This window comes from Plectropomus leopardus, chromosome 22, assembly GCF_008729295.1.
Source record: "Plectropomus leopardus isolate mb chromosome 22, YSFRI_Pleo_2.0, whole genome shotgun sequence".
Classification (NCBI taxonomy): domain Eukaryota; kingdom Metazoa; phylum Chordata; class Actinopteri; order Perciformes; family Serranidae; genus Plectropomus; species Plectropomus leopardus.
The window spans coordinates 16,600,891-16,616,526 of NC_056484.1; the positions used below are offsets into that span (position 1 = coordinate 16,600,891).

At 39.0% G+C, this 15,636-nt stretch overlaps 1 protein-coding gene across 1 annotated transcript; it reads right to left on the bottom strand.

Annotated features, from left to right (window-relative positions):
• Nucleotides 1-1,290: 1,290 nt before the first annotated feature.
• On the bottom strand, nucleotides 1,291-13,486 carry wnt7ba (wingless-type MMTV integration site family, member 7Ba). Its single transcript, XM_042511264.1, has 4 exons — nucleotides 13,271-13,486; nucleotides 11,327-11,553; nucleotides 5,340-5,611; nucleotides 1,291-1,770 (listed from the first exon to the last, which is right to left on the bottom strand). Exons 1-4 carry the CDS (start codon nucleotides 13,351-13,353, stop codon nucleotides 1,291-1,293), a joined length of 1,062 nt encoding a protein of 353 aa, XP_042367198.1. The 5' UTR covers nucleotides 13,354-13,486.
• Nucleotides 13,487-15,636: the final 2,150 nt, after the last annotated feature.

A 15,636-nucleotide genomic window follows, 5' to 3' on the forward strand; every position in this document is an offset into this window, starting at 1 on the left:
TCATATAAAAATATACTCTTCAAATCGTTTTGTAAGTTATATAAAGCCTAAATAAACATTTCTGAATACATTAAGGGTGCTGTCCAAAAATAGCTTTGAGGCCTTTGATCCTCTCATACCCCCTTCTGTGTGGTTAGGGCGCATGCCATCCACCCAGGCAGGCCTAAACCGCGTTGGAAGGCCTTGTGTAAGCAGAGGCCATCATGTGGAATTCCACGTCTCTGCCGTTCATGGGAATGTTGGATGTATCTGAACCTGATTGCACCTCTATGGAGTTCCAATGAGGCTTCCATGCTGTTCTCTGAAGTCAAGAGCCCCTCCGCAAACACAACAATGAACACGGTCGGGATAGAAAGTGCCGTTCAAACTGACAAGTTGGATGCTTAAAATAGCTTGGGAGTATTTTCTGCCTCTTTGGCTCTCGGTGGAACAAAGGGTCTGGGTTCTGGGGGGGGGATTTGTCCATGAGAGAGATTTCAGCACAGCACTCAACAGCACAACTAAGTGATGTCCCGCGAAAAAGAAAAAAGAAATGTGACTATGTGAGTGCAAAGAAAAACAGCTAATTTATAGCGAAAAACGCCACTGACGACCGATAAAAATAATTAAAAAAAAGAGAACTTTGCTGTTTAGTGGTTGTAAATGCGACTCCATATGAGTAAAAATTGGTTACTCTCAGCTTAAAATGTATCAGTAGCAATTGAAGATCATAAGAGAGGAAAAATGTTAGCTATCCATCCTATAAGGTTTGAAAGATATGTTTACATAAATAACTTTGTTTTATTTTCAGTGTTCAAACAGAATACAGTGTGAGCGTACAGTTAAAAGTATTCCACTGCCATTTTAGTCTTCATCAGGAGTCTTCTGCAATGGCAGCGTGAGGCGCTTTTCCAGTTAGTGTGTTGCAAAATTCTTCTCAAGATCCAACAATAGTCTGTGTCGTTTTCTTCTCTCGCGCATGACATCTGTAAGCATCTTTGCAAGATGTTGTCCTCCAAATATTGCTTTGCTGGAGGCAAACGAGAACGTGACCTACAAATTGTTTGCATCATGTCAGTTTTGTACCAGCGCGCAAAAAAAGAATGTCTCTTTTTATCAATACTCTCCAAACCTCATGTCTGTTTTTTTTCTTTCTTTAAAGAATTCCAAAATAGGATGTAAAAATGTGCAAATTGTTGAATAAATATTTCCAAGTCCTTCACTTCAAATACTTCCAAGTCCTTCACTTTGTCATTACCTTCAACCACTGTCAGTTTTTTCCCACCTTCCACTTCCTCACTTCCTCATTCCCTACTTGCAGGTGAAAACTTCTGATTTCTCACTGCATGTGTTGCATTTGACAAAACAGCACCAGTGGAACTTGCAGTTGCACTGCCAGATGCGCGTGTAGTGGTGCGTGTTATAACCCCGGCCGCAGCACATCAGATTACAATTGTCTGTTTGGGTCGAGGTGCCGTTGCACAGTCTCCCCCTTGTTCCCGTGCTTCCCGTGGCCGTGTCCTCCTCGCAGTAGTTGGGTGAGCGCTCCAGGTACACCAGGTCTGTGTCTGTGGGCTTCTGGTAGCCCCTAGCCTCTTTGAGTCGTAGGAAGGAGGGTTGGCGGAGGCGTGAGGCTCGGACCGGCTCTACTTGAACTGCTCCACTGTAGCGCTCCTTCAGCAGGTAACCGATCTCTCTGAACTTTGGCAGCGTGATCCAGCAGGTCTTAGTGGTGCAGGAACCAGACACGCCATGACATTTACACTCCAGCTTCATCCTCTCCTCCAGGATCTGATCACATAGAGAGTAGAAATTAGGTCTGTATGAATTAAAAATAATAATAGTTAAAAGCTGAAAATAAATTCTGTGTGGTTAATACATAGACATATAAACACCTTCATAGCTTGAATTTGAAACAGTTAATACACTGTAAAGTCTGACAAGTTGATATAAAATCTGGGAGACTGATTGCCTTTAAAAATGTAACTAAATGTAACTATTAACCTTAATTTATGTTTACGTTATATCTAATTAAGTTTACTTAAAATTTAGTTATATTTACTTAAGTCTTTGAAATTGTTGCAACTTAAAAATGAGACTATGAGACAAGTTTAATTAAATCAATCTTTCTAAGTTTTACCATCTGCAGTAAACAAAGTATTCTGTGCTGTATATATATGTATTTTTCTGGTTGCAAACTAGTCAGTTCTATTTGTATATTTTAGACATGTTAAGAAAACACAACTCGCAGATCTCCTAACTTCAACATTGGCAAGATCCTCTTTCATGAACAAGTTAAGTCAGACTAACTTTGTTATCTGTAGTTGTGTAACACTTAGGAAGAACAAGGTCATTTCACATCATTTTTAAGTTGCAACAACTTTACAAAATGCGGTGATATTAAAATTAAACTTAGATATAAAATTAACACAAATTAATATTTAAAGTTAAATTTAATTTCCTTTTTCAAGGCAATCAGTTCCCAATATTATTGTGAGCAAGATCAACTTGTACCAAATATTTAGAAGCTCCATTTTTAACATTCACATTCATATTCCAAATCAACATGTATTAATTTTTTTTCTCTTCTATTCTTCTATTATTTTCTAATTTCTATTCATTCTGTTTAAACAGGTATTTCTGCACAGTTGCACATAAAGATTAGGCAACACTAATATTATTAGTGATGAACCATTTTTAGAATTAGATTCAAGTAGAGGCTGCCTAGGATTGTTTCTGACTTGTTTGATCTAAACATTTCCAATAACTCCAGAGCAGGAGTTCTTTAAGTGCGGTCTTGGAGCCAATGGCCAGCACAGAAACATGACATGAAATGCATGCATTATATTTTAATAATTTGTGGTCAGTTTCAGTACTTTAACTTCAGTAGCTACTTTGAAAGCTACTGGTTGCATACAACTATTGACACTCATGTTTGAATAATGAGGCATTGGGTCCCCTGAGCACAGATATGCACATGGCCAGGTACCTTTCCCACATAGTAGAAAGACACAGATTTTGTGGTCGTTTTGTGTCTCTTTGTGGTTGTTTTTGCCCCTTTTTATGGTCATTTTGTGTTTCTTTGTGGTCATTTCGAATTCTTCAGTAAACATAACATTTAGTGACATTTTGTAGGGGAAAGGAAAAGGGAGCCCTGCCCTGTAGGCCCATTAGTAATACATCAGAGGTTGCATCATACGAGTCTCAAAAAAACTGCGTTCTGTTGTCAATTCTAGTGCTGTTAGCTTAAGTTAGCATTTTTAAAGGAAAACTTAAAACTGCACTTTTCCTGTGTGGCGCTTAATCATATGCTGGCTCCCTAAAATGGCTCTCATTCATCAAAACTTTGAGCACTCCTGCTCCAGTGCATTGAAAAGACCAAAAGTCTAAATTCATTCGGAAAAAAAGAAAAGATAAATGTAAGAATTTCCAAAAGTTACCTTTTTATTTAACAATACATTCTGCCTCAATCCATACTTGATGGCGTTAAGCTTATTCCAAAAACAACTTCAATGCGGTTAAAAAAAAAGTTTTCTTTGCTGCTCGCTTCACACAAAGGGAAGCATCCCAATGATGGCAATCTTGGCAGCCAGTTCATTTTCCCTGTTACTGGGGCATCATTCATCCCTAGTTTAAGCCAAGTCAGGCAACCGGATGCAGTCCAGCCTATTTCTTCCGGCATGCCGAGTTTGGGCAAATGCTGGGCCAGTCATTTTTGATAATGGCCCAGCGATAGCAGTGTCGGCAGGTGGAATTGGGCCAGTTTATTTGGCGGATTCTGGGGTGTCATTCATCCCAAATCTCAGCTGGGTTGGGCAACTAGATGCAGCCCAACTTGTGTCTTCCAGCATGCCGAGTTTGGGCCAATGCTGGGCCAGGTGATTTTTGATAAGGGAACAGTGTTGGTAGCTGGAATCAGGTCAGTTTATATGTCCTGATTCTGGGGCTTCATTTATCCCGAGTCTCAGCCAAGTTAGGCAGCTGGATGCAGCTTGACTTATTTCTTCTGGCATGCCAAGTTTTGGACGATACTGGGCTAGGTGATAATGACCTAATGATGGCAGTATTGGCAGCTGGAATCAGGCCATTATTCTGGAGCGTCACTGATCCTGGATCTCAGCCAAGTCGGGCAACCAAATGCACCCTGACTTATATCTTACAGAATGCCGAGTTCAGATTAATGCTGGGCAGGGTTATTTTTTGCTACCTGGGATGTACCTGTATTGACGGTGCGGTCCAGCAGCAATCTATAAGCACTATAAATTACAATATTTGCTAAAAAAAAAGTTGATTTAATAAAGAAGACTTCTTTTAATTTCATGAATCACCTCAATTGTGGATTTTTAAGGGTGTTGACATCATGACGGCAGACCTTCAAAGCTTTATTTGAAAACCTCAATAGAAGCTTTGTATTTAAAAATTTAAAAAAAAGATATTTGGTACAGCCCTGGTTAATAGCAGTTGCATGGCCTTCAAAACTTTCTCTTTTGGTAAGCTGGGTTTTCTGCGGACACTTCAACTTTCAGCACTCCAACCAGTATGCCAACTTTATGTCAAGAACCTGGGGAAAATAACTCGTACCCCAAGACCGTAGTCTCTAATTAACTTTACCTTTCTTCAGACCACATAATGGTGTGACAGCCCGAGAAAACTGACCAGAACTGTTGTGCAATCATATACATATAGAATTACATTGTGGTTTGAGTCAGATTCATATTGTAATGCCATACAAATATTTTCAGATGACAAAAATGACAGGTGACTGTTTGCCCTCGTGGCTGAGCTAATGTGAAAAAGATTTCCTAAACATTTTCATTAAAAAAATGATTTTTGAGCAACTAAGCACATCATCAGTGCATCTAGTAACTTGTGTGTCTTCCCCATGACATTCTGGGGGAGTTTGCTCCTGACTTTGGTTGCTTCAGTGTGTGTGGTGGTGCGGAAGCGCGGTCTTTGGTCCTGCCACTGAGAAAGGAAGAGAGAGAGACTTGCAATAATATCCTCTATCCTCATTTAATGCGTAGTAATTCAGTGAATGGACAGTAGGGCTATGGCACAGCTCCATTTTGGCAGCTGCATCTGCCAAGTTTTGCATTTCTTTCACACACATACACACTCCCACTCCAGTGTACAGGAGCTTTTTTAAATCATTTCTGCACTTGTACAGTTTAAGGCTGATAGAGCTATCATAACTTAAAGTCATGTTTCATAATCATGAACAATCTATTGAAATTTAGATGTGTCCCTCTTCCTACATATCTTCTGCATGTTTATACTGGAGTATGCTGTATGATGTGTCTATCAGTGAACCCCAAACAAATCAGTTTGGATGGTCTGTTTTGTCTTATTGCTTGCATTACCTTTCGCCCTGCCTCATTGTTGTGCAGGTTCATCAGCCGGCGGGCGTTTTTCTTGATCTCTCGGGCATCCACAAAGCGCCTCGAGAACTCCACGCCGTACTTAACGTCGGCCGAGCAGCCTCCCCACTTCCAGCCCTCCTCTTGGTCGTGGTAGCCCTGTTTTTCGCGATCACAACCACACTGGCTGAGGTTGCCCTGGCTACAAGCTGTGGTCACTGCGTGGGCAACTCCAGCTGCGGTGATGGCGTAAGTGAATGCTGCCTCCCTGCTGCCTGGAGATAAAAGAGCAGAATCTGAGTATATTTGATAAATTGATTGCCTTGAAAAAGTAAAGTACATTACAATAATTAATCTTAATTAATCTTTATTTTTAAATGTTAGGTTTACATAAAATTTACCTTTATTTACTTAAATTTGTGAGCTTGTTGCAACTCAGAAATGACAAGTGAAGTTACCATGTTATTTGTAAGTGTTAGAAACTTCAGTAAACTAGGTTATTGCAACTCAACTTGAGAATGACAAAGAGAATTTTGCCAATGATGAAGTCAGGAGATCTGTGAGTTCTGTTTTGTTAACGTTTCAGAAAAAAAAACTATGACTGACTAGTTTACACCCGGAACAATGAAGATATATAGCACAGTAAACTTGGTTAACTGAAGTTGTAATAACTTTTTCAACTAACTTAAAAGATTGATTTAATTAAACTTGTCTTTTTTCAGTTGCAACAACTTCATAAAATCAAGTAAATGTGATTAAATTTTAAGTAAACTTCACAATTGGATATAATTAAACATAAATTAAGACCACTAGTTATATTTACCTACATTTTTCAAGGCAATCGGTGTCCTAGATTATTTTTTTTTTAAAGTCACTTTTTACAGGCATTCTAAATTCACTACTTTCAGTGCTTTTCTCAGAAAGGCAAGTGTTGCATGCCCATCATGCAGTTACGCCATTATGGCTCAAGCAGGAGGATTTGAAAAAGAATTAAAGGAACACTGCACCATTTTTTACACATGAATTACAGCTCACTTGTCATGTAAGCACTACTCAGTCCATGAAAACAGTTGCTGCGACTACATGAGGTCACCAAACTTCATGACCCAAACACGTGCACCAAAACTAACAGGAGATATAGAGAGATGTCCAATAAGCACAAGCTGTACACCCACGCAGTCCTAAGAAGATGTCTGTAATGTTGTGCAGTGATTGGCATAGTTGACAGCTGCATTAGAGACTCCTCAGCTCTGATAGACTGCTTTTCTTCTGCACTGAAATGCCATTAGAATCACTACGAGGCAGAGAAGGAACATGATTTTTTTTTTTTTTTTTTTTTTTTTTACCAATTATCTGTGTAATGTACTCCTGTGCGGATACTGTGACAATTTCAACTATGCCAAAAAGTTATTTTTGTAAAAGTTAGAAACTGCATCTTCAAGGGGAGATAGCGACTCTGAAGAGCATCACTGATTTGGAGACAGTTTGTAGAGTATGGTAATGCTGACAGGATGCCACAGTCACTTTAAGCCAATCACTTTTAAGTTTTGGAAAAGTCACGGGATTTTATGTACCCTCCGGGGGTAACTTTCCACACAATAATACATAATAGCTAATTTATTTTGTTTAGGTTAGCTGTTGACTTAACGGAGCTCTAATATGCATCGACTCATGGCTTCATGATTTATAGTTTTGTTCACTGAGGGACGTACAACGTCAAGTGAAGCTAACTAACTCAAAAAACTCATTTTCTCATTGTTACAAATGAAAAAATTGCACAGTTATCATTTTCCATGACTAACAGCTGCCAAGCCTTCAACTTTAACCCTTTGAAACCTGAGCAAATTGGCTTGATTTCTGTCAAACACATGGGAAGAAGCAATGAACAACTTGAAAAGAAATAATCCAAAAATTAGCGAGAAACAAATACAAATACAAGAAATTTACCTGAAAATAAGCAGAAAAACAAAGTAAAAAGAAAGTAAAAAACAAAAACAAACAAACAAGGAAATGACTTTTAAGAAAGGGCTTAAAATGATAATAATTGTGTACATCTAGCAATTTTTTTGCAATTTGTGGGACAGTTTTTGCCAAGTTGCTCATTGCTGTTATCAAAACAAGAAATTAAACCAGTTTCTTTCAAGTTTCAATGGTTTAACTACTTGAAAAAAACAACATAAGAAAAGAGATGTCAATCCAGGTTTCAAAGGGTTAAGACAGGTTTCATTTAGTGGCATAGTGTGGCAGCATTTGCTATAAGCAGCGAGACACTCATGCACGTGTGTGTGTGTGTGAGTACTTTAACCAGGCCGGGATGTGCCGCAGATGCAGTCAAACATGGAAATTTTATTATGGGTTTTTGAAAAGTCATGGAAAAGTTTTTAGATTTCGTCCATAAAAATGCGTGGGAACCAATAATAACTGATTTTTTTCTTTCTGCCTCGTTACATGTCACTACTGCACTGTTAGAACAATAATCGGTTTAGTGAAGACAACACAAGTGACATCTACTGGCTGGCTAGAAGAGCTTTTTTCTGGATCGGCACTCATAGAGCTGCTGCTTAATGTTTTTCATCAATGGAATTTCTCACGCGGCTTAAGTGTCATTGTGTGTCTGTCTTAGGCGGTCCACATTATTCTAGCAAATGATACCGCTGTGTTGCATGTTGAAATAATCTGCGGCCAGGCTTGACTGAGATGTGCCCATTTCCAAGCTTTTGTATGTCACCATTTGAACTTCAGAATAAACACATTTAATATTTATGGTGTGGAGGAGGGAAATGAATTTATTGGCACTACAATTGGTAATAAGATCCTCCCGCGCCAATCAGGATAATGCTGGGCCTCCGTTCTTCCCAACAGCCCAGAGTATTAATGCATGGCGTCTCTGGTAGAGGCGATTCTAATGGCTCCCTTCCAACCTGACAAACTCACTCGCAGAAACCATCGGGCCCTGCGGTTCCACCCGCTCCATAACTCATAACAAACTCTGAAGTCTTCTCTCATCAGACTAAATCCGCGACCCATTCAGATATATTGTATGGGGAGCATTTCTCAAGGCATCAGGCGCATGCAATAGCCAAACAGCCATCTCCTCGCACTGTGATTTGTTTTGATTGTACGGCAGTGCATGCAGGGCTCCATTGTTGCCATCCAGCTGCTGGAGCTGACTTCAATTAGTGGTTAGCATGAATCTCTCTGGTCTTTCTCAATGCTTAATGAGTTCACAGGCTCGGCAGGTCAATCAAATGAAGTGGTGGATGGTACATTAGCGACACGCGAGGGGGGTATAGCTTGGGATTACAGTTCTATTTTTAAAAATAGCAAAAATGGATGCAGAGATGGCAAACCAATCTTACAGAGAATCCATGAACAAGAGGAAATCTGACATGCTCAGTGCTCATGTTTTTACAATAATTTACAGCAATTAGTTTTTATACAGATGTTGTGAGATTTAGTCTTTCAGAAAGTACTTATTTGGTCAAAGTGTCTGCGTGGTGAGGACATGAGCAGGGTCCAAAGTGTCTCTCCGAGCTCGTTTACACACCACAAGAGAAAAGAGACATTTCCTCTGACAAAAGAAATAAAGGGATCCAGACGTCTGTCTGCCTGTCTCCCGTGTAGAAGAAAGTGATTGCTCCCAGAGCTGCTAGATTAAACATGGATCCAAAGCCACAGCAAGACCGCAACAAAACATTTCGGACTGAAACACAATTTATATAAGAGGTTCACATTAGGAGCTTCTGTGAGAAATAAAACTGAGAAGAATGTTGACTAAAAGCAGGGAGATGTGTTAGTTTGTGTTGACAGATCGTGTATATTTGATGTATGAATGCTTCCAGAAAATGGCACACCCAGATATACACTGTAAAATCTGAAAAGTTACTCTCACTTTAAATAATCTTGGAAACTGATTACCCCGATAAAGGAAAGTAAATATTACTATTAATTACTTCAGTTATGTTTATCAAATTGTTTGTTTGTTAGCAGCTTTATGTTTATCAATTGATTACTCAAAATGTGGCTGTGTGTACTTAATTGTGTGAGGTTGCTGCAACTTAAAAATGACAAGTGCAATTACCTTGTTCTTACTAAGTGTTAGCAAATTCAGTAAACCAAGTTAGTCTGACTTAACTTGATCGTGACAGAGTGCCAGTAATAAAGTTAAGAGATCTGCAATTTCTGTTTAAACAAGTTTAAGAATATACAAATATAAATGACTAGTTTGCGACCAGCAGTATACAAAAATATAGCACAGTAAACTTGGTTTACTGAAGTCGCTAGTAAGTAAGATTGATTTAATTCACCTTGTCATTTTTAAGTTGTAACAGTTTCACAAAATCAAGTAAATAAGACAAAATTTTAAGTAAACTTAACAATCAGGGAAAAAAAAGTCAGCATAAATTAGGACAACTAGTCACACATACTTACATTTTTTAAGGCAAACGGCAGATTTTTTAAAAGTAAAATCTTCTTATTAGATTTTATAGTGTGAGGAAGTCTTCACACTGACTGCTCTGCTGTGACAATGTGTGTTGTAAGCGCGGTGATGTCACACACATAAACTGCAGATTGAATCTCCGTTGGGGACATTAGCAAAGCCTTTGAGTTTTTTTGTTTCAGCGACTAAATGAGGCAGAAGATTTACTGTGGTTGTCGTTGCATGTGGTAGTCCAACCCAGAAATGCTTTTATGAAAGTTTCGCCAACTGTCTTTATGTCTCTTTCGTGCCGACTCAGTCGAGCAGCTTTTTTTAATGCCACTGACAACACATGCGGAAGGCTTGAGGACAATACAAAAAGGATGTCAAACCGCAAAGCTGAGCTGTGCTCATTAAAATATACAGCACAGTTCTTGGGGTTAGGGTTAGGTTTGCTTAGGCCAGTAAAGATACCTCTTGACACATCTGTGGACCGATTGTGCTTCTCAAACTTTTTCCTTAAAGGACCCCATTTTTATCATTGAGTAAACAGAAAAGGCATGACTAAGTGACATTTTATTAGTGACAATATAGGATATTTCATTTTAAACTTTATAGGGGTGCAACTAAAAATGATTTTTATTGTCAGCTAATTTTCCAGTCATTTTCATGATATCAATTAATCCTTTAGTCTATAAAATGTCAAAAAATGGTCACCACAAATCCTACTGAATTTGCACCAAAAAAAGCAGCAGATACTTATGTTTAAGAAGTGCAAATCTGCAAATGTTTGACATTTTTGCTTGAAAAATGACTGATCTGCTGATTTGTATCTATTAACTGATTAATTGTGGCAGCTCTAACATTCAGTGCATAACAATAACAGTACAGACCAGCCTCTGAACTTTTCAGTTGACTCAAATAGTGAATGCGATAACTGAGTGAGTTTGTGTAAAACAAGTGATTTGGATGAATTTTGAGCATATTATTTTTGGGGAATATTACATCAAAGATACATTTTCCAGATATTTTTAACAGTTGTCAATGTTGTAGGCTTCTTTCTGGTTGAATTGAGTATTTTCCTCTTCATGACGCTGGCCATTGTTCTTTTAGTTTTTTGGTTGTTTGAATTGCATCCTTTTCAAGGCTGTTTAGTAGGGAGTGAAGGCTTTAGCAGTATAGCTTAGGCTTCAATGTAATTCTGTGAATTTTTTACCCTGTGGGACTCTAGCAATGACAATATCATTTAATTTTTTTTCAAGGAAATGAGGGGATGGCTGAGATATAGTCGTGCTGTTTCGTTTCTTAAAAAGTGATCTTACACCCCTTTAAAGCTTTGACAACCCCTAATTGGGAATCAACACCACCAAAAGCAGAGTTGTGTTGCCTAGGTTACACCTCAGTCCACATTCGTGCCTCAAAACTAAGATTTCCACTTGTCTAACTGACTAATGTGAAAACGTCCATAGTGTATTTAAGACCCTGTCCTCTGAGCAACTTTCCCTCCCTTTGCTGGTTTTCTTTTGTCTATACTGAGATAAACAACCTGAAGAGTTTCAAACAGACTGACCTACTCTCAGCTCTTGTCCAAAGACAGTCCTCTCTCCCAGGGCCGAGCAGTTCCAGCGGCCGTAGCGGAATTGGTACTGACACTCATTGATGCCCAGCTGGGCGCCCTCGCCGATGACGATGATGGCGTCGGGGCGACTCTGACAGAGGGCTCTCTGACGGGGGGCCAGTCCTGGTATCTTATTGCAGATTATGTTTGCACCGAGAGCTACCACAGAGGACAGCGCCCTGGGGGGAGAGAGACAGGGGTTAGTAAGAAGGACTTTTAAGACAGACAGATGAGATAAAATAGAGGAGGAAAAATATACCTGACAACATATACTGTATGGTCGAATCTGACAAGTTGATTTTACTTTAAAAAAAGTAATCAAGGAAACTGATTGCCTTGAAAAATGTAAGTATAACTTGTAATCTGAAATTATGTTACTTGTTAAAATTACTTAAAATGTGGTTATATGTACTTAATTTTGTTAAGTTGTTGCAACTTAAAAATGACAAGTTTAATTAAATCAGTCTTTCTAAATTTTAACAACTTTAGTAAACTAAGTATGCTGTGCTATATAGGTCTATTTGTATTTTTCCAGTTGTACACTCGTCAGTCATATTTGTATATCCCAAAACAGAACTCACAAATCTCCTACTTTCATCATTGGCAAAACTTTCTTTGTCATGTTCAAGTTAAGTCAGACTAACTTGATGTGCTCAAGTTGCCAACACTTAAAAAGAACAAGGTGATTTCTTTTCTCATTTTTAAGTCACAACAGCTTCACAAAATTAAGTAAATGCAGCTACATTTCAAATGAACTTAACACTTTACTAATGTAAACATAAATTACGATTTATTGTCATATTTACTTTCCTTTTTCAAGGCAATTGGCTTTCAGTATTATTTTAAGTGAGATCAACTTTTCAGATGTTACAGTGTTCTTAACATACGGTTTGGATCAGCTGAATCATATCTGGTTAGACTTGGAAAAAAAGTGCTTGTTTCCAGTTTTTTTCTAAACTTTTTCAGTCTCTAAATTGTAAAAAAACAATCAAAACCAAATGAGAAAATAAGAGAAGACTACAACATCCAGATCCCATCATGTGTTATCTAACGTACAGCCATGAGAGAGAACAATAGTTAATTGTAGGAATGGCTCCAAATCCACTTCATTTCTCTCTTTCTCTGTGTTACAGAAAACATGAACCACCACAGCTATTTTTAAGTCTCAGGACCTGCCCTTGTAATGAATGAGAGGCATGTATGGCGCAGCAATCATTCACTTTGTGAGGGCCTGGGTCTTTTAATGCCATAAGAAAGAACTCATTACACGGCTCCGCTCCACACAGGCAGAGCATGAAGTAGTCCGATATGTCTCTTTTCCATATGCTGCTTTCCAGTTACGGCTCTTGTCTGATGAGGTGCTCCTATGACAGAGTGGCTCTGGGGTAATGTGTAAATCCATGAGAGCAGGTTATCTCATCAGATGAAAAGTCAGGTAGATTAAACACTGCCTTCATTCACTCAAGTCTAATAAGGTTTCGATTTATGACAGAATATTGAATGAAAATGACATAACTGCTCCTTTTATGAGAAGAACAAATCCGTGGAGGTCTGCGATTCCATTGTGGAATAATATGAAAATGATTAAACAGCACAAGCATTTCCTGCCAATGTTTTCTAAATTTTGGTTGACTGGATATTCCAAGTTTCCATTTCTAAAATAAACTCTTCCACACCAGAACTAAATATAGCTATTTAGTTGATTTAGCAGCATTGAAAGGAGACTTTTTAGGTGTGGAAAAACATGTTGTAAAACACCTGCAACAGCCAGCATGTGCTCTCAAGGTGCGATCTTACTTGACGATCAGATTTCTCCGTGCGTAATTGGCCAATTTGCGCGTAAGGCACATTTACAAATCAAATTGTTTTTAAATTAAGCATGGATAAGAAACCTACAGGTAGCTACCGCTGGTGAGGATGAGGAAGATCTGTGGGTAGTAGACGGACAGCAGCGCACTGCGGGACGAGATGATGAGCATGGTTGCGCATTGAACACAACTTGTTCTGCTCTCTTGCGGTTTGAAAAGATAAGAAGGAAAAAAAGCAAGAATTGGAGAGAAGTATATCCTTTGTATCTGACGTCCAAGAGTTAACCGCGTCTTTTCTTCCCTGCTGGTGAGAGGTGCTGTCTTCAGCTAGTGGAGCCGTGGCGCGCTGCGGCAGCTCCAAGCTCCGCTGTCCATGTGTTGGAGATGAGAGGCTGCATCCCACGGCCGAAGTGCGCTCTGCCACCTGGACTGATAGAGGACTGGGTGGGAAAAAAAAGAGGGAGGGAGGATGGGGGCGGAGGGGTTTCCGGATGTCCGATACGCGCCGCGCACTTCTCCAAAAGCGATGTGGCATTGGAAGGGTGGGAGACAGTGGCCTCTCCCGGTGCACCAGCCCCCGGGATGAGTCTGCAGCACCCTGCATCCCACCTTATCCCCACCCCCAACACACCTCCTACACCCCCATCCAACTCTCTCTCTCTCTCTCTCTCTCTCTCTCTCTCTCTCTCTCTCTCTCTATATATATATATATATATATATATATATATGCCCATAGTTGTAAAGTTACATCTGTATCTTCAATATTTGCATATATTTTTTTATGCTTATGGCTGAAGGGGGAGGCCAATAGAGTACTTCAGGAATGACTTTTTTCTGGAGGTCAACCTGGAAGCCAACTTTGTCCTGGTATGGTTCCCTTGTCAAAAGGCCAGTGGGATTTGTCCATCAGATTTTGTATCATTGCAGAAAATATACTCTGTGATGAACAAATGTTTATGATGCTTTCATGTTTTGTTCAGCCAGATAATCTTCACAAATGAAAACCACTTTCAGGATTTTTGGAGCATAAATGTAATTATCTGGAGTAAAATGCTATTATTAGGGCTAAAACGAACTACACTATGGTTGCCACCGCTACAGGGCTGTAATGCCGTGTTCAGCGTGGTTTGGTGTGATGATGTCCTATAGTTTCATTTAGCAGCTTGTTAGCAACCATCTTTTTAAAGACACATACAGGCTTTAAAGGTTGTGAGTGGGGTATTTACTGACGTATTTTATGTTGTGGAACAAAGTGTAAAAGTCTCTTAAACTACTCTTAACCACAGACCTTATTTAAGGCTTCTAACAAAAAAAACATTGATTTTGAGACAAGGGAATCAGAGTTGCTAAAATGCTAAGTCATTTTCAGGTTTTCCAGGCCGCCATAAGTCTAGTGCGTCTGTAGATCCAGGTATTATCCAGGTATTTGATATATATAATATATGGTTGTTTTTTATTGTTGGTTTTTTTTTTGCTTACTGGCCAATAAGCAGCTCTTATAGGAATGAATGGGGCCCCACCTCCATGGCTGTATCCACACTTATTTATACATCCATGCTTGCAATAATCGAGTATTTTGAATTTTGCTAATTGATACTCCAAAACATTTCAGAGGGAAAAAGGATTTTTTTTACTTTTTACTACATTTATCTGACAGCTTTAGTTATTAGTTACCATGTAGAAGTTATTTCTAACTTTATAACGCAGGACTTTTATCCGTAGTATTATTTAGAATAGATACATTTAATGCAATATATTCATGGCACAAGATATGGGGCACTTGTTAGCACATCCAAATGTCAGCATGACAGGATCGTGAAAATTAAAAGTTGTAACCTACATGAAAAGTCATGTAATTTACCCATCATCACGAGACAGTCATGAGCGTGCACTTAAAGCATGAGCTACGCAGAGCTGGAGAGGGTCACGGAGCTCGCCGTCGCGTGCACTGTTACGTTCTGCAAAACCACACCCATCCGGTAAAACCAAAACCCCACTTTAGTAGAGAGTCCGGTGGAAGTTAGACGACTGCTGCGAAACATAATGGCTCCATATAAGGTAAAAAAAAAAAAACATAAACATTTTTAGTTTCAGGTGACCGCACACTAATGAAAACATCGTTATTAATAGCATGTACCACATCTGACACTATAAGCCGCAGTAGAATTGTACACTTTGACACATTTCACCTCAAGGCTAAAGACCTAAACTTACAGTTTCGAGTCCTCGTGGTCGAATGTAATGCCATTTTAAATACAGTGATGTTGAATTTACAACACTCACGAGTGCTTTCAAAAGTTGTACTTGTTTGTTAATTTATTTGTTAAATTTAGTTAAAAAGTTACTCAGCTGTTAAGCTAACGCTAGCTAAGGATTAGCTTGCTAACTTTGCTCCGTGGAGCTTCAAATGTCAAAGTAGTTGGAGGTCGTTGTTATTTCCCACCCGTATGTTTT